General features: G+C 35.7%; 6 protein-coding genes across 10 annotated transcripts in view; 3 read left to right on the top strand and 3 right to left on the bottom strand.

The window, feature by feature from the left end:
- LOC100639324 (hsc70-interacting protein-like) overlaps positions 1 to 1,456 on the top strand; it is a 2,494-nt gene extending 1,038 nt beyond the window's left edge. Inside the window, exons 3-11 of the mRNA XM_020000097.1 lie at positions 4 to 60; positions 104 to 188; positions 233 to 343; positions 405 to 507; positions 556 to 635; positions 694 to 727; positions 773 to 926; positions 976 to 1,037; positions 1,096 to 1,456. Of these exons, the coding sequence (XP_019855656.1) occupies positions 4 to 60; positions 104 to 188; positions 233 to 343; positions 405 to 507; positions 556 to 635; positions 694 to 727; positions 773 to 926; positions 976 to 1,037; positions 1,096 to 1,329 (920 nt within the window). The 3' untranslated portion in view covers positions 1,330 to 1,456. The remainder of the gene's footprint in view (positions 1 to 3; positions 61 to 103; positions 189 to 232; positions 344 to 404; positions 508 to 555; positions 636 to 693; positions 728 to 772; positions 927 to 975; positions 1,038 to 1,095) is intronic.
- On the bottom strand, positions 1,326 to 5,313 carry LOC109584379 (uncharacterized). Of its 2 annotated transcripts, XM_020000107.1 has the most exons (11): positions 4,672 to 5,313; positions 4,550 to 4,620; positions 3,525 to 3,877; positions 3,094 to 3,477; positions 2,820 to 2,977; positions 2,435 to 2,774; positions 1,960 to 2,053; positions 1,819 to 1,883; positions 1,709 to 1,768; positions 1,573 to 1,662; positions 1,326 to 1,463 (listed from the first exon to the last, which is right to left on the bottom strand). In XM_020000107.1, the coding sequence occupies exons 1-11, from the start codon at positions 4,944 to 4,946 to the stop codon at positions 1,416 to 1,418; spliced, it is 1,938 nt and encodes a 645-aa protein (XP_019855666.1). In that variant the 5' UTR covers positions 4,947 to 5,313; the 3' UTR covers positions 1,326 to 1,415. The 2 variants fall into 2 exon arrangements, with proteins under 2 accessions (XP_019855666.1, XP_019855667.1); XM_020000108.1 differs by lacking the exon at positions 1,326 to 1,463 and having other exon boundaries at positions 1,574 to 1,662; positions 1,964 to 2,053.
- Positions 5,314 to 5,405: 92 nt separating this feature from the next.
- Positions 5,406 to 19,386, top strand: LOC100640588 (sterol regulatory element-binding protein 1-like). 2 transcript variants are annotated; one of them, XM_020000101.1, is made up of 16 exons: positions 5,406 to 5,712; positions 5,910 to 6,226; positions 6,281 to 6,712; positions 6,792 to 6,906; positions 6,958 to 7,064; positions 7,125 to 7,502; positions 7,591 to 7,719; positions 7,797 to 7,947; positions 8,051 to 8,220; positions 8,339 to 8,477; positions 8,523 to 8,698; positions 8,750 to 8,916; positions 8,974 to 9,139; positions 9,197 to 9,373; positions 9,419 to 9,553; positions 19,364 to 19,386. In XM_020000101.1, the coding sequence occupies exons 1-15, from the start codon at positions 5,493 to 5,495 to the stop codon at positions 9,524 to 9,526; spliced, it is 2,952 nt and encodes a 983-aa protein (XP_019855660.1). In that variant the 5' UTR covers positions 5,406 to 5,492; the 3' UTR covers positions 9,527 to 9,553; positions 19,364 to 19,386. The 2 variants fall into 2 exon arrangements, with proteins under 2 accessions (XP_019855660.1, XP_003388742.3); XM_003388694.3 differs by lacking the exon at positions 19,364 to 19,386 and having other exon boundaries at positions 9,419 to 9,591.
- On the bottom strand, positions 9,575 to 12,959 carry LOC100639701 (amino acid transporter ANT1-like). Its single transcript, XM_003388687.3, has 16 exons — positions 12,776 to 12,959; positions 12,668 to 12,717; positions 12,470 to 12,618; positions 12,343 to 12,408; positions 12,215 to 12,281; positions 12,089 to 12,169; positions 11,772 to 11,849; positions 11,643 to 11,712; positions 11,525 to 11,589; positions 11,411 to 11,477; positions 11,300 to 11,348; positions 11,183 to 11,242; positions 11,052 to 11,140; positions 9,908 to 10,059; positions 9,803 to 9,862; positions 9,575 to 9,755 (listed from the first exon to the last, which is right to left on the bottom strand). Exons 1-16 carry the CDS (start codon positions 12,884 to 12,886, stop codon positions 9,665 to 9,667), a joined length of 1,305 nt encoding a protein of 434 aa, XP_003388735.3. The 5' UTR covers positions 12,887 to 12,959; the 3' UTR covers positions 9,575 to 9,664.
- LOC100638945 (cGMP-dependent 3',5'-cyclic phosphodiesterase-like) lies at positions 13,009 to 18,801 on the top strand. 3 transcript variants are annotated; one of them, XM_003388681.3, is made up of 30 exons: positions 13,009 to 13,154; positions 13,218 to 13,307; positions 13,355 to 13,455; positions 13,943 to 14,049; positions 14,481 to 14,536; positions 14,582 to 14,644; positions 14,826 to 14,910; positions 14,999 to 15,051; positions 15,106 to 15,180; positions 15,225 to 15,266; positions 15,360 to 15,428; positions 15,527 to 15,563; positions 15,606 to 15,711; positions 15,829 to 15,980; positions 16,039 to 16,102; positions 16,164 to 16,239; positions 16,293 to 16,441; positions 16,534 to 16,571; positions 16,629 to 16,664; positions 16,710 to 16,783; positions 16,840 to 16,917; positions 16,987 to 17,109; positions 17,357 to 17,427; positions 17,473 to 17,686; positions 17,738 to 17,785; positions 17,831 to 17,905; positions 17,963 to 18,175; positions 18,224 to 18,262; positions 18,310 to 18,416; positions 18,469 to 18,801. In XM_003388681.3, exons 1-30 carry the CDS (start codon positions 13,065 to 13,067, stop codon positions 18,548 to 18,550), a joined length of 2,613 nt encoding a protein of 870 aa, XP_003388729.1. In that variant the 5' UTR covers positions 13,009 to 13,064; the 3' UTR covers positions 18,551 to 18,801. The 3 variants fall into 3 exon arrangements, with proteins under 3 accessions (XP_003388729.1, XP_019855662.1, XP_019855663.1); XM_020000103.1 differs by lacking the exons at positions 13,009 to 13,154; positions 13,218 to 13,307; positions 13,355 to 13,455 and adding an exon at positions 13,525 to 13,886; XM_020000104.1 differs by lacking the exons at positions 13,009 to 13,154; positions 13,218 to 13,307; positions 13,355 to 13,455 and adding an exon at positions 13,525 to 13,863.
- On the bottom strand, positions 18,970 to 22,651 carry LOC105313799 (RING finger protein 150-like). The gene is made up of 5 exons (XM_020000112.1): positions 21,880 to 22,651; positions 19,866 to 19,934; positions 19,658 to 19,758; positions 19,394 to 19,481; positions 18,970 to 19,311 (listed from the first exon to the last, which is right to left on the bottom strand). The coding sequence occupies exons 1-5, from the start codon at positions 22,582 to 22,584 to the stop codon at positions 19,084 to 19,086; spliced, it is 1,191 nt and encodes a 396-aa protein (XP_019855671.1). The 5' UTR covers positions 22,585 to 22,651; the 3' UTR covers positions 18,970 to 19,083.
- Between the last annotated feature and the right edge of the window lie 68 nt (positions 22,652 to 22,719).

Below are 22,719 nucleotides of genomic sequence, written 5' to 3' on the forward strand. Positions count from 1 at the left end.
AAGAGATGATGGACACATCGCAAGAAGAAAGGGGATTAGCAATGACTGCAATATCTGATGGTACTTTAATTTTAATGTTAGTTATTTGTTTGTTTGTTTCTAGGAGATCTAGAGAAAGCAGTAGTCCATGTTACAAATGCAATATTAAACAATCCAAACTCGGCACTTCTTTATGCCAAAAGAGCAAGGTTCAGTGTACATGATACTAAATTGGTCTATTCATTTTGTTTAGTATCTATGTTAAACTCAAGAAACCGAATGCTGCCATTAGAGACTGTACTGAAGCGATTAGGATGAACCCTGACTCCGCCCAGGGCTACAAATGGAGGGGAAAGGCTCACACGTAAGCTAGACCTGGAGCTGGTAATGGATCCAATGGTGAGTGTCTCGTTGATATATTGCAGGCTATTGGGTCACTGGGAAGATGCAGCCAGGGACCTTCAAACTGCCTGTAAACTGGACTATGATGATGAAGCCAATGAAATGCTTAAAGCTGTCAAACCTAAAGTTAGTATACTGACCAGTATATTATTGGATATTATTGGATATTATTAGGCTGAAAGGATCAGAGAACACAAGTTGAAGTATGAAAGAAAAAAAAGAGAAAAAGACATTGAAGAGAGAAAGAGACGCATGTAAGCAACTGTGTTATGTTTATTTATTTGTTTGTTTGTTTTTTTGTTTGTTTTATAGTCAAGAAGCTCGTGACCAAGAAAGAAAACAAAAGGTAGTGAATTGTTTTTCATTAGTAATTCTATTAATTTAATTTTAGGAAGAACAAGAGAAACAAGAAAGAGAGAGATTTGCTAGAATGGGAGGAATGCCAGGAATGGGTGGAATGCCAGGAATGGGTGGAATGCCAGGAATGGGTGGAATGCCTTTCGGTGGAATGGGAGGAATGGGTGGGATGCCAGGAATGGGAGGTGGTATGTTAACAATATTATAATTATGACAATAGTTTATTATTATTACTAGGTGGTGGTGGTCCTGACTTGGGTAGTCTGTTTCAAGATCCTGAACTATTAGAAATGATGCAAGTGAGACCCTCATACCAACAGTAGCAGCTGCTCATTGAACAACTTGTCTTTATAACAGGATCCTGAAGTCCAGACTGCATTCATGGACATACAGAGGAACCCAGCCAACATCACCAAGTATCAATCCAATCCAAAAATACAAAAAGTAATGGAGAAGATATCAAATAAAGTTGGAGGAACGGGAGGTGCCCCTCCAGGGGCAGGGGGAGGTTCCCCCTTTGGAAGCACTCCTCCCGGAGGAATGGGAGGCTCCTCTCCTGCTGCCGGGGGTGACAGTATGGGACTAGATTAAACTGATAGTTGCCATGGCAATGACAGCGTGTAACATTATTGTGTTGATTAAAACAAATTTAATTATCCTTTATTAATTAATGTTAATTAATGATTCATTTTTGTTCTTTGTCTTGGTAAAGTGAATGTAACACACTAAAAATGAATTAATAGCAATCAATGATAACAATCAGTGATTATAATCACTGATAATGGGACAGTATCTAACTGCTCTGATGTGTGTGTTCCTTAATATGGTAATTACCATTTGGTCTAGTATGTCCATCAGTTTTTCTCTTGATATGTTAATTTGTTTATTTTTTAATTTACTGTGAATAAATGACAGCTCCAATGGCTATAAATATACTAGAATATACTAGAATATCTGGTAATTCAGATACCTTATATTTCAGTATATCTTGATACATCTCAGTGTCACTAACAATAGCATCTCTAACACACTGTTGATCATTCATCAATCAATCAATCATTATTATTATTAATATATTACTTTACGATCAATTTCACTTTTATTTCCTGTACTTTTGGACTCATCAACAATATATCCTTCTTCATCTGCAACAACAACATACCATATAAGGTATTATATATACCACCTTATATACCATATAAGGTACAATATTATGCTTACCGACCAGTGGGTGGTTATAGGTGTATATTTGCTCCAGAAGTTGAATCATTTTCTTCTTTGGCAGAGCTCGTACACCAAACTTGGAGCAAGCACTCTACAGTAGGGACACAACATAACACTGGTAGAGCAGCTGCATGTTGAATTTTCTGTAAAATACTAAAATTGTTGTTATTTATTGTTAAACTGCAGCAAATTTACCATTGAGCATAATTTGCATAATGTTAAATTATTTTTCTACATTTTAAAAGTTTTTCCAAAATTGTGCCAAAGTCCCTGTACTATAGTACAGGGACTTTGGCCAAATTTCATCAAAAATGAAAGGTAGAAAAATTTCAATTTTTATTACATTTCCTGATACATGTACTTATGTTGTGTAGGAAGTTTGAACTGATTTAATCTGATTCCAATCAAAATTGGATTTTTTAACAAATTTTTAAAGACCTGATGTACTATTAATTATATACTAATTAATTACTTTCAAATGAGGTGTGGCCATTGCTCTATAGTCCGGCATTGGAGTTATGTTATCGTCAGATTGAAGGACACTCCTCCTTTCACCAGCTGGGGTTATCAGCATTGCCCCATAACCACACCCACTAGGAGTGTCAATAACTGATTGGGCTTTAATTGGAATATCATGTGACATACACGTGCACTCTTCATCAGAGGACGTGGGTACTGAAGAGGAACATCCCATTTCCCCTTCTAGTGGGGAGGGCATTGCTGGAATGTGTTCAGGCGATATAGTGGGAGTGGTCAATGATGAAGAAGTGGGTGTGGTTATTAATATCTTCAATAAATCAGGTACCTCCCACCTATTAATAATAAGACTAATGACAAGGTCACTCTCACTCACTCACAGTTCTGATAGAGTGATCAGTTCCTGTTTGATTTCAGCTGATACTTCACCTCCAGGTATAGCAGCTGCATACATGAACCTCATGAAGATATTAACAGATTCAAAACTGAAAGAAGAACAATCAATGGACAGATTATCAGGAGATAGACTAGATAATACCTAACAGAATAATAATAATAATGATCAATGATGATAATAATAATAATAATAATGATCAATGATGATAATAATAATAATAATAATGATCAATGATGATAATAATAATAATAACTCACTCTGGCCATTGCAGGTGATCGTACAGACAGTATTGATGAGTGTCCATTGATTCTCCTACCATTGGATACCTTTATAACAACATCAGAATACACTGAACTTGTTAAAAGATTATTTAAATCGGTTTTTAATCTTTTTGTTGGACTAAGATCATCATCAATCCTCATTAAAGGTACATCAACCTCTGTTTTCATTCCAATTGAATTTGGTACCGGTGAGTTTGGTATTGGTGAGTTTGGTACCAGTGAATTTGGTACCGGTGAGATTGGTACAGGTGAGTTTGGTACTGGTGAGTTTGGTACCAGTGAGTTTGGTACTGGTGAGTTTAGTGCCAATGTAGCAAGGCATGGATCAGAATGACATATGCAGCATTTGGACTCATTAACCTTTAAATTTAAAATTATTTAAAACTCAATAATTTATTCTGACTAACCTCACTTCCATCAATAAAGTCCTTTAGTCCTGGCACATTAAACACTGAAGGAGGTTCCTCAGGACCAGATGCTGAAAGAACCCAAAGTGTTTTATAACCTGAGAACTCACTGGACCCGTGGGACTGACCATCAGTGGGACACTGGAGGGACAGCTGGTCCGCTAGAGGTACATCATCCTTATCCTTTGATCCAACAGCAGCTGCTGGTGACTGACAAGTAAACAGCTCCTCCAGTCGTGTAGCTATTACTTCATTTTGAATACTACTCGTTAATAAGGTGGGCGGAGATCTCAGTTCACCTTTCTTATGACGTGATTTTGATTTAATATTGTAGGATTGGCCAATAGGTGGAGCTACATATAAAGAAAAAACAAAACAAAACAATTGTTACAGTTAAACAGTTCAAACTTTCTACACAACATAAGTACATGTATATGCATCAGAAAATGTAATGAAACCGAGAAATTTCATACTTGTCAATTTTGGTGAAATTTGGCCAAAATCCCTGTACTATAGTACAGGGACTTTTGTCCGATTTTGGAGCAACTTTAAAAAATCATAAAAAATCCAAACTTGATCGGAATCAGTTCAAACTTTCTATGCAACATAAGTACATGTATATGCATCAGAAAATGTAATAAAATTGACGAATTTTCTACTTGTCAATTTTTATGAAATTTGACAAAAATCCCTATACTATAGTACAGGGACTTTTGTCCGATTTTGGAGCAACTTTAAAAAATCATAAAAAATTTAAACTTGATTGGAATCCCCTCAAACTTTCTACACAACATAAGTACATGTATATGCATCAGAAAATGTAATAAAATTGAGGAATTTTCTACTTGTCAATTTTGGTCAAATTTCACAAAAATCCCTGTACTATAGTACAGGGACTTTTGTCCGATTTTGGAGCAACTTTAAAAATCATAAAAAATCCAAACTTGATCGGAATCAGTTCAAACTTTCTATGCAACATAAGTACATGTGTGTGTGTATGTTGACATAAACTAAGTACCACTCACATATCTCAGAGGAAGACAAAGCCATTGCTAATTGAAGCTGTTCACTCTCAATCACTTTAAGAGCCTCATCACTATAATAATAATAATTATTATTATTATTAATATTATACTAAATTTCTTACTTTTCTTTTCCTTTGGTCTTCTTCAGTTTCTTTATGTTAATTGTTGGGATTTTAAAATCATCGCCATCATCATCAACAATGTGTTCCATCTTTATCTTCTTAATGTTCACTGTATCTCCTTCACTGTCCCACTGTCCTTTAGACCAAACTTCATAATCACTATCAATCTTTGGTTGTGCTACTGTCTCCTGGGGCTCCTGCTCCTTCTTAAGCTTCGAAGGATTTCTTCTTTTAAGTGAGAGTTTGTGCTTTTTGGGCCCATGACGACTGTCCATGATTTAATATTTATATATAATTAATTAGAACATGGAAAGTACAGGTGTTAATTAATGACAGTTGCTATTGTTTGTCTTTTTCTCTCTTAATCTCAGCTGCTACTCTTGTTTTAAACTCTGAAGCTGCTAGTCTGCTTGCTTCAGCTTGTCTCTCTCTCTCCTCCAGGACTTCAGGAGTCAAAATGACCCTCTTCCTCAAGCTGTAGGCCCCAATGAGAATAACTAGGACTGAACCAAAGGACACTGGATAGAGGAAACGCCTCCAGTTAGACATTAATACCAAACAAGAAGGCTTCTAATTTAAATTCTAATAATTGTATTCCTGCAAAATAAAAATGGCTCCCAATGGCAAATGGGCGGATTTCTTATGGGTGGGTCTTGTTGTCATGGCAACAGTATCATAGCAACCCTAATGAGATGCATGCAGTGGTTGTGGTCCGAGGCGGTCCTGTGTTTTGATTGGTCAGTTGTGTATGGAGCGATGGCCTTATGTCGACTGCTCGTCCAGTGAATAGATAAGAAGAGAGAGACCATTGATAGGGAGACATGACTGACCATCACGCCACATTAGGAGTCAAGAGAGAGAATACCTTCACTAGCAATAGCTGCAGCCTCCAATCCTTTGGCTGTCCCTCTCCTACTGATAAAAGGTCACCTTTCCTTCTCTTAGACCCTCCAGTTAGTACCCCAGCCACTGGGAGGGAAGGATTTGATATCGACATGGACCTGGCAAAGTTCCTGGGGGACCCCGACATGACAACACCAAGTGAGAACCTTTTGAGAGGATATCATGTCTACAATGATAATAATAATGATAACATGATACGATACATGTACTGGTTTGATTCAAGTGTTTTAAGTTACTCAAAAATTAGATAAAAGACCTTGTACTACAGTACATGGTCTTTTATCAAAATGACTAGGAAAGGATTCTATGATTTAAAGTGTTCTTTATCCCTCCAGCTACCACATGCAGTTCCAATGGGATGGACGGATCGGAATGGAACACCCTCTTCACTGAGACTGACCTGGAGGGACTGGATGTGTTGGATCCGAGCACTGGTGCCCCGGCCGGAGGAGGAGGGTCTAATGGACTAACGGATCATCCTAGCTTTGTACCTGGACTGACTCCTGTCACCAGCTCTGGGTTTAATGGCGGCCATGTTGAACTACAACAAAACAATAATAATGTGACTGACTCCAACTGGCTTATTGAACAAAGTCAAAAACTTGAAAGACAACAGCAACTTCAACAACAGAAACTACTGGAACTGGAACAGGTAACATTTTATTTATTCATTCATTCATTTATTTATTTATTATAATTATTTCAGACATTATTAAGGACAGAGATACTAAAGAATAGGCTTGAGATTGTTAGTAACTTGAAGCATGCCTCCCCAGAGCTCCAGTCCCAGCTCATTGGTGTACTCTCCACCCGTTCCTCCTCCATTGGGGGCGTGTCTACCACACACACTCAGCAGTCCTTGACCACGCCCACCAGTGTAGCACCAAGACTAGTGTCTCGTCCACAGACCAGTGTACCAGCGCCAGTAGTCCCTCGTTCTACTTCCCAAGTCGTTGCTCCAACTTCATTGCCATCACCTCCTGACTCTGAGCTTGATGACTTCACTGAGTATGGTCCTGGGGGTGTGGTCAAGAAGAAGAGCCACAACCTCATTGAGAAGAAGTATCGTACCAGCATCAACGACAGGATAGGGACATTGAGGGATATTGTCTCCAAACACTTCAGAGATGATAAGAAAGTAATTCATTATTATTATTATTATTATTATTATTATTATTATTATTATTATTATTATTGTTATTATCTTGTGTGTGTAGGTTCAAAAGTCGGCAGTTCTACAAAAGACAATTGATTACATTCGTTATCTTGAGAACTCCAACAGGAAACTGCTTGAAGAGAACAGAGCATTAAAAACACAGTTAATGAAACAAGGTGAGAATTAATAATAATAATAATAATATAAATCTTTATAATAATTAACAGGAAGCCAGTCAGTACTAACGAATGGTCTAAGCTCCAATCATTCTCCTTTGTCATGGAGTGATCCTTCTGATGATGGACACCCTTCATCACCTGATGTCTTCCTTAGTGTGAGTATTTATTTATCTATTAATTAATTTGTTTATTTATTTATTTATTTTATTATGTAGGACACTAGTCCAACAGCCAGCCCGCCCCTCCCCTTGTCCCCTCGTTATAGTTCAGTCCTCAAGTTGGGTGGACGTATCTTCATGTGTTTCATGTTGGTCATGTGCTTTATGGTAGACCCTCTCTCTCTCATCGGAGGAGGAGGGGGTGTGGTCAGTAATGGAGGCGTGTCCCACGGCTCCCAGAGGACCCTTAGCTCCATTGACAGTGAGGGAGAGGAGTTTAACTTTAGCTGGTGTCTGGTTTGGGGCCTCAGACTGTTCTTTGCTGGTCTGTGCTTTGGGTGGGTGTGGCTTCACTCTCTGCCAGCTGTTAATCCAGAGTGGGAGGGAGTGAGGTACTGGAGACTGAGGAAACAAGCAGAGAAAGATATTAAAAATGTAAAGCATTTAATGTTACTAAAATAGATACTGTTAATGGGTTGATGTTACTAAATATAGAACTGATGGTTATTGGTTATTAATGTAGGGTGATTTCTCGTCTGCTCAAGTTCATCTAGTGTCAGCTCTCACTGAAGTTGGCCTGTCCCTCCCCACCAGCTACACTGGGCTCACCCTATCACTATTATGGAATGGACTCTCTCACGTGCTCTTTCAAGTGTGTTACTATTTTTAGAACTAGTTCTTCCTCTTTTCAGTGTTACTATATTAAGTAACATGTTCTCATTCCTTTAGCTTTATGTTGGTCAGCTTTTGGTTGGTTTTGTATCTTTTGTGTTCTCTAAATTTAATAAAGTATCTTCAAGTCAACAAAAATGTCTACACATTGTTAAGAATGCTGACGTGGCAAAAACCAAACACCTCCTTCATCAAATAATACTCTCAGGTATTGTATTGTATTGTATTGTATTGTATTGTACTGTACTGTACTGTACTGTATTGTATTGTACTGTACTGTATTTATTTATTTATTTATTTATTGTTTGCAGGTTATGATGAGCGCTCCATGCACGGGTTAGGGTTCTATCTGGGGCTCACGGCTCTTAACTATGGAGAGGTGGAGAGAGAGAGTTTCTCTCGTGAGCAGTGGGCGGAGCTACTGTTTGTAATGGGAGTGCAGTGTCAATACTCGTGTGCCTGTATAGCCTCACTATTAGCAGTAAGGAGAACCATTATGATATGATTTATTAGTACATAATACATTATTATTATTATTATTATTATTATTATTATTATTATTATTATTGTTATTATTATTATTGTTATTATTATTGTAGCATTATTATTTCTTATGTGCTGGTAACATGAGTGGTCTGTTGTCATTCATCAATACGACTGATGGTTGGAATTACCTCATGAATAAAGACTGGCTGGCTGACGTACAGTCCGCCAATAAACTCTACAAAGGAGTGGCTGGTATGTGGGTGTGGTCATTGTACATTAATTATTATTAATTATTAGTGTTTCCTAAATATTCAATCACGCGAAGTTACTGCAAGTATCTGTTAACTGATGCTTATCAGGAGCTGCTAACACCCAGCGAGGACCCAGCCTCCCTTGTAGAAACAGAGAAGGTTTTTAAAACAGTTCTGGCTGTGACGAGACGTGCCAATGGACATCTACTGGAGGATATGAAGGTACTAATGAGTGGGCGTGGTCACTGATTTTTATTACTGTACATCAATTAGTTATTAATTGAAGATATACCAACGTTGAGTGATACTGCCTTGTCTCGTGGGTGTGGTTTTGAGTCTTTAATGTGGTGGGCGTCGGTCGGACTAGTATCCTGTTCCTGGAGGAGTGGGTCTAAAGGAGATGATCATTATCCCATTGTTGAAGATATTTCTAACGGGAGGTACTCCATTAATTATCATTATTATTATTATTATTCAACCATATCTCTCCTTCACAGTGGCCCTATTCCATCAGTATTACATTTATCATTCAAGGCTCAGAGGTTATACAATCACTCATCAGTGGCTCCTCCTTTAGCTGTCATTAATCAGTTGTGTTCCACTGCTAGTCAAGCACTCAAGATTTGTAGACAAGATCTCTCATCAGAAGATACCTTGAACCTTGTAATGATAACTGTTACACACACAGTCTTATGCTATGCTTATTCTGTTCTTGTGTAGTTTGGTCTCTTCCTTGCCTGCGACTGGCTCCTCGAGCTAAGGTACAAGGTGTGGAAGGATAATGCTAATAAAGAGGAGACTGACCCACTCCTAATGAGCTCCATAGTTAAAGGATACTCTCAAGACATTGAAGTCCTCAATGAACTAACTGTACACCTTCCACTGGCCTTTACTCAAGTAAGAACAGACACAGTGTTCAATAAATGATAATATTGTCCCTAGTTGAGGAGGTATAAAGGATATCAAAGACTAATTACTGGGGGTAACCCCCTCCTGGCTGATACCTTCCTCACCCCAGGGACTGTTCACAAGAGACTAGTGTCTACGTAACAGCTGGACTCATTATTATTATTATTATTATTATTAATTATACGAAGCTTTTCATGAACTATAAATACTCTGTTTATTATTGTTGTTGTTCTGTAGTATCAGTTTACACATTTAATAATAAAAATAATTAAGATTATATTAATTGATAATGGTGTTATTAATTGTGTGTAAACTAGTTGTTTTGTCACTAAACAATCTAGACAAAGCGTCCTGGGTTCCAATTACTGCCCTAATTAACTGATATCAATTAATTAATAATGACATTAGAACTATTACCCTATCAATCCAATTAATATCAGTAATATATCAAAGAAAAATTGAAATCGAGCAATGTTCCTATAAATAGAAACACATACAGAGGTGTTACTAAGCAACACGTACTTTCCAAATAGTTTAACATGAAAGACAGCAGGAAGAATGAAGGCAAGGAGAGTACAACAAGATGAGCCAACCAGAGCCATCAAAATGGAGAAATTAGGGATAAGCAGCACAATGATCCCAGTTACTAGAACCAATAGAATCCTCAGGATACACTAACAGGGAGGAACAGATCAGGAAATGTAATAAAATTGAGGAATTTTCTATATGTCAATTTCGGTCAAATTTCACAAAAATCCCTGTACTATAGTACAGGGACTTTTGTCCAATTTTGGAGCAAATTAAAAAAATCATAAAAAATCCAAACTTGATCGGAATCAGCTCAAACTTTCTACGCAACATAAGTACATGTATATGCATCAGAAAATGTAATAAAATTGACGAATTTTCTACTTGTCAATTTTGGTCAAATTTCACAAAAATCCCTGTACTATAGTACAGGGACTTTTGTCCAATTTTGGAGCAAATTAAAAAAATCATAAAAAATCCAAACTTGATCGAAATCCGCTCAAACTTTCTACACAACATAAGTACATGTATATGCATCAGAAAATGTAATAAAATTGACGAATTTTCTACTTGTCAATTTTGGTCAAATTTCACAAAAATCCCTGTACTATAGTACAGGGACTTTTGTCCAATTTTGGAGCAAATTAAAAAAATCATAAAAAATCCAAACTTGATCGGAATCAGCTCAAACTTTCTACGCAACATAAGTACATGTATATGCATCAGAAAATGTAATAAAATTGACGAATTTTCTACTTGTCAATTTTGGTCAAATTTCACAAAAATCCCTGTACTATAGTACAGGGACTTTTGTCCAATTTTGGAGCAAATTAAAAAAATCATAAAAAATCCAAACTTGATCGGAATCAGCTCAAACTTTCTACGCAACATAAGTACATGTATATGCATCAGAAAATGTAATAAAATTGACGAATTTTCTACTTGTCAATTTTGGTCAAATTTCACAAAAATCCCTGTACTATAGTACAGGGACTTTTGTCCAATTTTGGAGCAAATTAAAAAAATCATAAAAAATCCAAACTTGATCGAAATCCGCTCAAACTTTCTACACAGCATAAGTACATGTATATGCATCAGAAAATGTAATAAAGAGGCTGTCATTATTTAGTGGGATTACCCCAGAGAGGTAGCCAGTGAAGTGTGAGGGAGAGAATGAGACACAACTGATCCTTTTCTCTAGTATCTCAGATACAGGAAACATCATCACTATGGCAACCAGTAAATGTGATCATTAATTAGTTAAGTTACTTGGATAAGTGAAGAATAGAGAGAGACATAGACAAGACTTCACAATCAGAGGAAATGGACCTAATTAATTAATTAATTAATTAAATTATAGAGTATGAATATTAATTAGGCATGTACCAGGTGGAAGGTTTAGTGTTATAATACTCTGAGTATAAGGACCAAATGACTATTGAATAGTAATTATTAATAATAATGAATAATGCAGTATTCTAAAAATAGAACACTTACCAGGTACCCCATTACACCAAATACTATGTACAATAGTGTTACTAAAAATAGAACGAGCTTGAATATGCTACAATAAATTATTAATATATTCAGATTATAAAGTATTTTAAGAACCTTCTGAAAGTATTTCTATAATCTTTAATAACTGACTGCTCCAATGACAGGACCATACCCGCCCCCTACAGTAACGATTGACCTCATTAATGTTCATTGACTAATTAATATTCATTACCTCATAGCAATAAATAGCCACGCCCAAAAAAAATGGCAGACCATCAAGTGAAATTGACCTTACATGTGAACTAAAAATGGAATATTAATAATTAATAAATAATTAATTAATTATTAATCAATTACTCACTGGACAAGATGCAAATGCCTCAAGTCAAAGTAGAAGACTATGCTGTAAGCAAAGACGTTAGCAAAATCAGCAAACAAGCTAATGAAACATCAAATAATAATAAGACACTAAACCATTAATGACTGAACTAGCTCATTTCATTCACTCATTAGCACAAATGCTAACAACTGACAGCCTCTCCATTTCATAATGGAGTAGAAACAGTACGAGTTACCAAAGCAACAGTACGAGTTACTAAGGCAACAGTACGTGTTACCAAGGCAACAGTACGTGTTACCAAGGCAACAGTACGTGTTACCAAGGCAACAGTATTGTACCTGAAAGGTGCTAGAGCTGCCAAGTGTCTGAGATTACACAAGAAACACAACGGAACTAATAATAAAAATAAATAAATTAACCTAACAAATGAATAAATTAATATTGACTATATGAGTGATGAATACTTTGGTATACGAGGGAAGATGCTGTAGAAATTCTCTGAAATAAATATGAGGTAAGCACAATTGAATCCTGAGGACACAAAGAGTTACCAATGCAATCAATTAATTAATTAATTAATTATTGTATGTACCAATTTGTGATACAATAATTGAAAAGTCAACGACAACTTTACCAGCTGAACCGTAAGCAGCAAAACCTAATAATAATAATAATAATAATAATAATAATAATAATAATAATAATGATGATGATGATACCTAGTTCTCCATAGTCAATGTGAGTTATGCCAACTTTAGCTGGTGGGGGGAGTTCATCCTGTTCCTGTCGGCCATTTTTAATTATTAACACTCGCGATTCTTTTAGTATCTTATCTTTACAGTCGATCAAGAGGAGCATTGCCTTCACACTGCAACAGAACAATCACATGATCATCACATGACCTGCACTGTCGTTACCTTATCACACCAACCAATGACATCACTATAACACCTTCAATTAGACCAGCCTAACATCAATAGATAAACAATAAATAAAATATAAAATAAATAAATAAATAAAATTACTTCCATAAAAGCATAGGGTAGTCCCAGTATACCCGCTCCAATGAATGATATGAATATGTTTCCAAATATCTTAATACCACTGGATGTTCCTTCAGTATCTCCATGCATCATGGACCAACAGAACACAGACTGAAAGAAAGACAAGTTTACAAAATGGATGGGGCTTGAGTACTGGGTGGGGCTTGAGTAGTGAGTGGGTGGGGCTTGTACTTCTTGCAACCCACTCAAGTAATTAGTAGTAGGTGGAGCTTATAAACTCTCACACAACTGGAGAAGAAAAGAAGAAGTCATGTCTCTTCCTCGTAGCTCCAGTAAAACTGGAGTTGAGTATGACTTTTTATATCGTCGTCCTTCAGATATACGAACCTGCCAGTTTAGAGTGAGATCCTACAGTATTATTCTACAATGATACACATTCTCTTCTCTTTATTGTCTGCCACAGGAGTCCATTCTTGATATTGCTGCTTGCAAGAATGAGCAGCAGCTTAGACTAGCAGTTTGTAAAGGAGTGGAGGCTTGCTTTAAGAACCTGGTAAGCTCCCTATCCTTCTAATCATTATTATTATTCATTTTTTGCAGTATAAAATGGAAGCATTGATGTTCTTCAGTGATGAGATGCAGTACAAGACCAATGGAGATGAAGGCCCCTTAAAAAATCTTGCTACAACAGGAATACTGTGGTGATGATAACAAAAATTAGACTATTAATGATTATGTAATCTTAGATTGTGCATGTAGTCCAATATAAATGTTGCAATAATGAGACTAACAGCTTACCATGCCAGCAGCTAATGCTGTGTAGCATTGGATGCATCCATCACGTACACTTGCAGAGTTCTCATTATAATATCAGCTTAACTGAGCCTGTCACTATCAAAACACACTCTGAACACGTGAACGCACGTGACAGGAACATTGCAATGCAGTGTGTAGGTGGGTAAGAGTATAAATAGACCTGGTAGCAGGAGGTTATCCTTCACTAGCAGCTGCAACAGGAGGTTATCCTTCACTAGCAGCTGGTCAGTTTAGAGCCTGTGACTTGTATTGTGTTGTGGGTAGTACATTGCCAGGAATTCACAATATTATAGGTCCAGATATACTAAGATACACTGTATATTGACCTGGTGTTGTATTTTATAATAAATATATTGTGTTCTTATTTTATAGGACGACAGTCAGGGAGAGATCTATTAAAGCATATGATACAATATCTCCTGAAGATTCATTTTATTCTGTCATGGACGTGACTCCAGAGAGCATTGAGGATTCTATTGGTGAATTCAATGTTCCTTCATACCATGCACTCACATGCAGTGTTCATGTACCTGTGCAGCCAAAAAGAGGTTGCTGCAGTCATTACTGTTGCTTATTGCACATCTACTGGCAATGGGGGAAATTTTAAATAGGAAATACAAGAAAAATTATGATTTGCCCTACTAAAATTTGTGTCTATCTGGTATGTTTATTTTTTTTCCTGTTTTGGAATGCGGTGTTAAATTTGTGTTAAATGGTGCAATTGCTTCTTGCTAACGAGTGAATGATGTAAGTTTTCAGAATATCCTGTTGTGCTAGCTGTTTTTCATACCAGTTTACAGTTGATACATTTTACCTTTTCTGTCTTTCCGTTTATTAATTATTACCTTATGCTCACTGTCATTAATTAACAACACGTCATTCCAATAATCACTGTTTGCTCTCCCTGTAGTAATAGTTGATGCCATCAGTAATGTTGGTCAGATGAGAACTGTTGCCCTCATAATAGTAAGATTAATGGATTATGAATTACTGTATCTATTTGATATTCAGGCAATCTGCAGACAACCCATATCTGATGAAGAGACTGATAATTACCATTGGCTTTCCAAGAATGTCAGCATATTAATATTGGGATTATATTAATATTGGGATTATATTAATATTGGGATTATATTAATATTAGGGTTATATTAATATTAGGATTATATTAATATTAGGATTATATTAATATTGGGATTATATTAATATTGGGATTATATTAATATTTGGATGATTGTTATTTGTCATTGAATAGGTGCAAGTTGCAGCTGGTCGTATTCTGGAGTCCATCAAAGCTGAGAGGGAAAAGAAAAGAATGGAAGAAATGCTGAAACTCTCAGGTACATGTAATTGATTATTTATTTATTTATTTGTTTATCTATTTATTTATTTGTTTATTTATTTGTTTGTTTGTTTATTTATCTTTAGGGAGCCTTATTGATGTTGATGTCCCTATGTTGCTTCTTAAACTTCACTCTCATGTATGTACATGTACACTTGTCATTATATGCTATAGCCCCACCCATTAATAATAGATCAAGGAGATTATTGGTTGCAAACGCTGTGTTGTGTTTATTCTGGATGAAGAGACTGATGAGCTTGTTTGTGAAGTAATTAATAATAATGATATTTATTAATATTTATTAATTAATAGGTATTTGATGATGTTGCACTTGACTCTGAGATCAGGATACCAGTTAGTTATTAATAGTTATCAATAGTTATTAGTTATCAATAGTTATCAGTATTTAGTAGTTATTAATAGTTATTGATAAGTTATTAATTATAGATTCCAGATTGCATTTATGGTCAGTCCATCATGTCTGATAAGATCATTCAAATTGATGATGTTTCCAAGGTAACACAGTATTATTATTATTATTATTATTATTATTATTATTATTATTATTATTATTATTATTATTATTATTATTATTATTATTATTATTACTATAGGACCCTCATATCAAACCCAGTAAAGACTTTGTTAATGGTAACGTATTCTATTATTATTTGATATTAGCTCCACCCACAGGATATGAGCCTTCCAATTTGTTGTGCATTCCCCTCAAGAGCAAGAGGACCAGTGATGGTAATATAGCAATAGTTGGAGCAGCTGTTGTCTTTGATAAACCAGACGGGTAATGGGATTCACTTATACTGTGCATGATGTAGATTATGGCACTGTAGCTCAGACATTTTATGTGAACAGCTTATGAGTATCACCAAGCATTACCGGCTCTCTCTTTCTTCTGTAGTTTTACTCTTAAGAGCCAAGATGATCTTTCTTACATTCTCCAGTTTTGCTCCACCATGTTGGTCAACACTCTGACCTTTAGACATGAAATTGTTCTCAAGCATCAGAACCAGACACTCCTCGGTGTCTCCAAGAACCTTTTCACACAAATGAGTTAGTGAACATGTGTGTGATATTCATGTGATATTCATGTGATGTATTGTCTATACAGATGATCGTGACGTTCTTCTTCATTCCATTATGGAGGAAGCAAGGGATTTGACTAAAGCAGAAAAGTACACACCATGCAGCTGTACTTTAGTGTAGCCATTTTTACGAATAATTATTATTCTTAAGGTGCTCTTTGTTTCTTGTTGATAAGGAGAAGAAGGAGCTTTCAGCTGTTGTATTTGACAGTGAATTGCCTGATAATGTACACTGCATGTGTCTACAGATATTAATGTTTAATGGCTCCACCCCCTTTAGGTCTCTCGTTCCAGTATCCTTCGTATTCCAATGGGGCAGGGCATCGCTGGGTATGTGGCTCAGACTGGGGAAAGTGTCAATATTAGAGACGTGTACAGGAACCCACGCTTCTACAAGGAAATTGATAAAACTACTGGCTTTGTAACCAGGTACCTACTGTACTGTTATTATTATTATTATTGTCGTTGTTATTATTATTATTGTTGTTGTTGTTGTTGTTGTTGTTTTCTTTTATTTTTAGGAATTTGCTTTGCATTCCTATTATGGATCAGACTGGAGGTACATTGCAATAATTATTTATTTATTTATTTATTTGTTTGTTTATTTATTTTGCAGTTGTTGGCGTGGCTCAGCTTGTTAATAAAAAAGGAGGTGAGCCACACCCATCAATTAATTAAAGTTATTATTAATCAACAGGTCGCTTTTTCACTAAGTATGATGAAGAGCTGGCAATTAGTTTCTCAGTTTATTGTGGGATCAGCTTGCATCACGTACGTGTATACATGTACTTTAAGCATGTGATTATCATGTGATTATCATGTGATAGGCTATGCTGTATAAGAATGTGCGACTGGAACAATCCCGCAGCCAATTAGCTACTGAATTGATGCTGTATCACATGCAGGTACGTCTGATAATGTACTATCCTATGAACATGTACTGTATATGTTATACTGCCTGTTGTGTTTATTAGGTGAATGAAGAGGAGATACTGTCACTGGCTGATGCCCCTATACTTCCAACATTTAGCTTTCATATCAAAATAACAGATTTTGTTTTCTCTCCAAGAGTCATCCCTGAGCATGATTCACCCACTGTATGTCATTGTATTACATTTTCTGATGCATATACACGTACATGTACATGTACATGTACTGTGTAGAAAGTTTAAGCTGATTCTGACTTCAATTTTTCAAGTTATGGCCATTTTAATAAACGCTAAATTTCTGAAACAAACCCAAGGCTATATCTTAGGGTTTGTTTTTAAAATGGCTCCAAATGACCCCAAATTATTATCACATATTTTTATTTATTATTATTATTATCATTAATTGTACTTCCAGTGCATCATTAGTTTGATGGAAGATTTGGACTTATTGAACAGGTGGAAAATACCACGCAATGACCTCGCCAGGTAGGGGACAGTCACATGATAGCCATGTGATAGTTATACCTGCAGGTTTGTGATAATGGTCAAGAAGGGCTACAGGAATCCTCCTTACCATAACTGGATGCATGCCTTCTCTGTTGCTCACTTCTGCTATTCTCTCATCAAGAATTGTCCAAAGCTGAGGGACATGTTAACTGACTTGGAAGTACTGACTCTCTTTATCGGCTGCCTGTGCCATGACCTGGACCACAGGGGAACCAACAATGCCTTCCAAGAATCTTCAGTAATTATTATAATAATGATGATGATGATGATGATGAATATTGTATTTTAGAATTCACTCCTGGCATCCTTGTACAGCTCCCAGGGATCAGTGATGGAGGTAAGGGCTGGTACTAGTGGATTGGATTCTTTTACTTTCGTGTAGCATCATCATTTCTCTCAGACCATATGTATCCTCAACAGCAATGGCTGCCAAATCTTCAACAACTTGACATCTGATGTAAGGAACTAGCTGTTCACGTATCGATTAATAATTATTATTATTATTTATTATTAGGAATATCGTGAAGCTCTTGATCTGCTCTATGATGTTATTCTTGCTACTGATATTTGCACTCATCTTTCAATTGTCCCAAAACTGGAGGATCTGGTTGAAACAGGATATGACAAGTCAAACCAAACCCACCACCACCTCCTCCGCTCTCTCCTCATGACTGCCTCTGACCTCTGTGACTGTCTCAAGGAATGGGACATGACAGTTTGTGTATCAGTGAGTACTAGCAATCTAACTTTAATAATAATGACTTGTTCCTTATAGGAACTGATTTACCAGGAGTTCTTTTCTCAAGGGGACATTGTGAGTTATAATGATAATTATACTTTACTTTAAATCATTTACTGTAGGAGAAGGCCATTGGCAAGACCCCTAGTGTCATGATGGACAGAGATAAAGCTGTCCTCTCTGAACAGCAGCTTACCTTCCTTGATAATATAGCCATACCGGTCTATAGGTAATAGCTAATAACCACTGGCTATTAATTCATTACATACACGTCTGGGTAGGTTGCTTTTCCAGCTCCTCCCTGATGCTGAGCAAGCTTACAGAAGCGTTTTGTCTAATAGAGACAAGTGGCTTGAGTTTTAAGAAAAAGAAGGCACTTTCATGTTCTCAAGACCAACCCATCAATTATCAATAATCATCACAGTCTAGTGTATTAGTGTAGACTGGTAGTAGTTTTATCATTAATGTATCATCATGTATCATTATCAGTAGAGTATAGAGAACTGCTGGTTTAGTTTTGAACTTTATTTTACTGCTGTAGTGTTTCTCTTATTTTAGCTCATTTTTCTTTTAGAAGTTAGTTTTAAAATCATGTCCTTTTGTTACAAAACACAGATCAAAGGATTTTTGATAAAATAAAGAATAATAATAATAATAATGACATAATCAATAAAATAATAATAATAATAATAATAATAATAATAATAATAATAATAATAATAATAATAATAATAATAATAATAATAATAATAATAATAATAATAATAATAATAATGAGGCGATTTCCTACATCTCAACAAAACAAACTAACAATGAAGTCAATAATTATGGTCAGCTATAGAACAATAACAACAATAAACAACAACAAATTAAATAATTAACGAGTTGTTTATTATTCAGTTAATGAGTGGGTCACTAGTCGATACTGAACTGCTGAGGCTCCTCCCACTTCTCCCCTCCTCCTCCTCCTGACGTCCCTCCCCTTCCTGTCCTTCCTCTGATGGTATCAGTTCAGTTGATGAGTTCTGTGCCATTAGTTCAAATACCTCACCATTGGCACCAGTAGCAACTGCAGCTGGTTCTTCAGTTGAAGGAGGAACACTCAGCGACACAGTAACATTAGTCTATCATAATAGAATTATTATTATTATTATTATTATTATTATTATCATTATTATTATTATTATTATTATTATTATTAATTACCTGTCGGTGCAGTATACTTGATTTACATAAAGGACAGTTCCCTTTGCTCTCGAGCCACGGATCAATGCACTTCTTATGGAACTCATGACTATATGAGGTAATAATGACATGTAATTGTACATGTATGGAGAATTATATTAACAATAAAATTAATTTTTTGTCATAATTCTATCATCATCTGCAATACATGATCCACATATACACAACAGAATTGAGAATGGAAACAAGACAACATCATAACAGATGACGCTAAATCTACTGTACCTGCAGGGAAGTGGTCTGATGATGTCATTGTGTTTGAAATTTTCAAGACAAACAGCACAAGTTGGCTCATCACTTGAACTGATAGACGCTGAGTCAGCATCCTGTGCAATAGGAAATACGAGTAAACATAAAAATAAATAAATTAATAATTAAATTAAATATGAAATCATTTAAAATGTTCCTGGAAAGGAAAAGGGTTAGGAAGTACCTTGGATATTTTGTATTTTTTAGTCGGTAGAGCCGACATTGCTCTGGAAGTCTCTCTCCTTTGGCGTCTCTAAATAACAACAAGAGAAAAATAAAATTAATGAAGAATTATTTTCATTTTTGTTAAAATTTGGCAACAGGGACTTTGGTCTCATTTTCAAGCAACTTTAAAGATTTGTAAAATGTCCACATATGATCAGCATCCGCTCAAACTTTCTACACAACATAAGTACATGTATATGCATCAGAAAATGTAATAAAATTGAGGAATTTTCTACTTGTCAATTTTGGTGAAATTTCACAAAAATCCCTGTACTATAGTACGGGGACTTTCGTCCGATTTTGGAGCAACTTTAAAAAATCATAAAAAATCTAAACTTGATCGGAATCCACTCAAACTTTCTACACAACATAAGTACATGTATATGCATCAGAAAATGTAATAAAATTGACGAATTTTCTACTTGTCAATTTTGGTGAAATTTCACAAAAATCCCTGTACTATAGTACAGGGACTTTCGTCCAATTTTGGAGCAACTTAAAAAAATCATAAAAAATCTAAACTTGATCGGAATCCGCTCAAACTTTCTACACAACATAAGTACATGTATATGCATCAGAAAATGTAATAAAATTGACGAATTTTCTACTTGTCAATTTTGGTGAAATTTCACGAAAATCCCTGTACTATAGTACAGGGACTTTCGTCCGATTTTGGAGCAACTTTAAAAAATCATAAAAAATCTAAACTTGATCGGAATCCACTCAAACTTTCTACACAACATAAGTACATGTATATGCATCAGAAAATGTAATAAAATTGAGGAATTTTCTACTTGTCAATTTTTATGAAATTTCACAAAAATCCCTGTACTATAGTACAGGGACTTTCGTCTGATTTTGGAGTAACTTTAAAAAATCATAAAAAATCCAAACTTGATCGGAATCCGCTCAAACTTTCTACACAACATAAGTACATGTATATGTATCAGAAAATGTAATAAAATTGAGGAATTTTCTACTTGTCAATTTTTATGAAATTTCACAAAAATCCCTGTACTATAGTACAGGGATTTTTGTCTGATCTTGCTGCAACTTATTTATTATTATTATTATTATTATTATGATACATTCTTGTCATTCTGTTATTTTCACGCATTGTACAATTACAAAAGATGGTCATTCAATGCTATATACTGTATGCCTCTCTCTCTCTCTCTCTCTCTCTCTCTGTGTGAGTCAGTGCTACGTGTAGCAGTGAGAGTAAACAGTATCAGTACTGTCAGTACCATATTAGGATAAAGGAAGATGGGACATGCTGACAGTTGTGAAGAGAATAATTAAAACATAAAACAATATGTCATGCAATATTTACATACATCAATAGATAAGGTTACTATTAATAATAATAATAATAATAATAATAATAATAATAATAATAATAATAATAATAATAATAATAATAATAATAATAATAATAATAATAATAATAATAATAATAATAATAATAATAATAATAATAATAATAAATATGATTATTAATGACAGCACATGCACAGAACATGCTCTAACATCCTGTACTGTATTCATTGAGTCAATGAATAAATAATGGACTATTATGTAATAATGATCAATACAGTAGAGGTACATGTACTTGATGGGTTTGTATATCTAAGAGGGTAAAGTACCAACTGTCCTCTGATTCACATTATGATAATATTAAATTAATAGTCACATCTAACTTGTTAATGTCAACAGGATAGAGAGTTAGCTGCTAATGAGGTTAAAGCCAACCAGTTCAAGTGTACTTTAAGCTATTACTGTCAATATGAGCATGACAGACCACCAGCTGCTAATGCAAGGTGAGCCTGTCTAGTCTTTATGTGTGTGTGTGTATAGAAATGGAGGGAGATGGAGCAGCTGTGGTCATAGGAGTTGTGTACATTTACAAGTGTCCTTTCTAGTTTCTACTAAACCTCAAAACACTTTCAAATTCCTCCCTCTCTCTCTCTTACCCTTTGATATTTCCTGCTGAAGTGTTGATGACATCTTCTAATGTAAGTAATACTAAACCAGGTCAGTGAGAGGAGAACAAGGACAGAGAAAGCAAACACAACAAAATAGAATGTCTGAGAAGCATGAATGGAGCTTGTAACACTCCTAACCCTGAGAGTGACTGTAGCATTAGAAGATAACATGGTCTTATATTTAATCATGGTTGCATCCGGCACTTTTATGAAAGCTACTACAATATCCAAGCTTGTTGCTAAGTAGCTTGTAAGGCTGGACTTGGACTGTGGAGCATGGAAGAGGACGCCACTGGCTCCTAGATCTTGAGCAAATTTGGCCTGAGAATAATGGTCACATTCTCCTAGTCGAAGAACAAGAATGAAAGGAGCTGAGATATTGTGTGGAGAGTAGAGTGGGGACCGTTTTCTCTCTTGGATGCACGAGAGTGTGTTGAAAATATCTCCCGGTGCATAGAAGGACCCTCTAACAGGTGTACTGGTGAGGTTACTGTAGCCAGCAACCTGTCCTGTGAGAGTACGAGTATAGGCCTTGGAATCATCAGAGAAGGTCACTGAGGAGTAATAACTGATGGTCTGGTAGCCAGAAGTACTGGAGTAGCGGGCATTATTGTCATGTCTTAGAGATTTAGTGGACACAGTGGAGACCAGGAGAAAGAGGAGGAGGGAAAAGAAGAAGAGGAGAGAGTACATCGTGAACAACAAGACAAGACAAGACTGAGAATTGCTGAGCAAGAAACTTCTGTATAAACAAAATAGCAGGGTTAATTAATAATGCATATTTTTATAACTAGTAGCCCCACCTACCCCAAAAAAAGGTGAGAATTT

This window comes from Amphimedon queenslandica, unplaced genomic scaffold (assembly GCF_000090795.2).
Source record: "Amphimedon queenslandica unplaced genomic scaffold, v1.1 AMPQUscaffold_13214, whole genome shotgun sequence".
NCBI classification, from domain to species: domain Eukaryota; kingdom Metazoa; phylum Porifera; class Demospongiae; order Haplosclerida; family Niphatidae; genus Amphimedon; species Amphimedon queenslandica.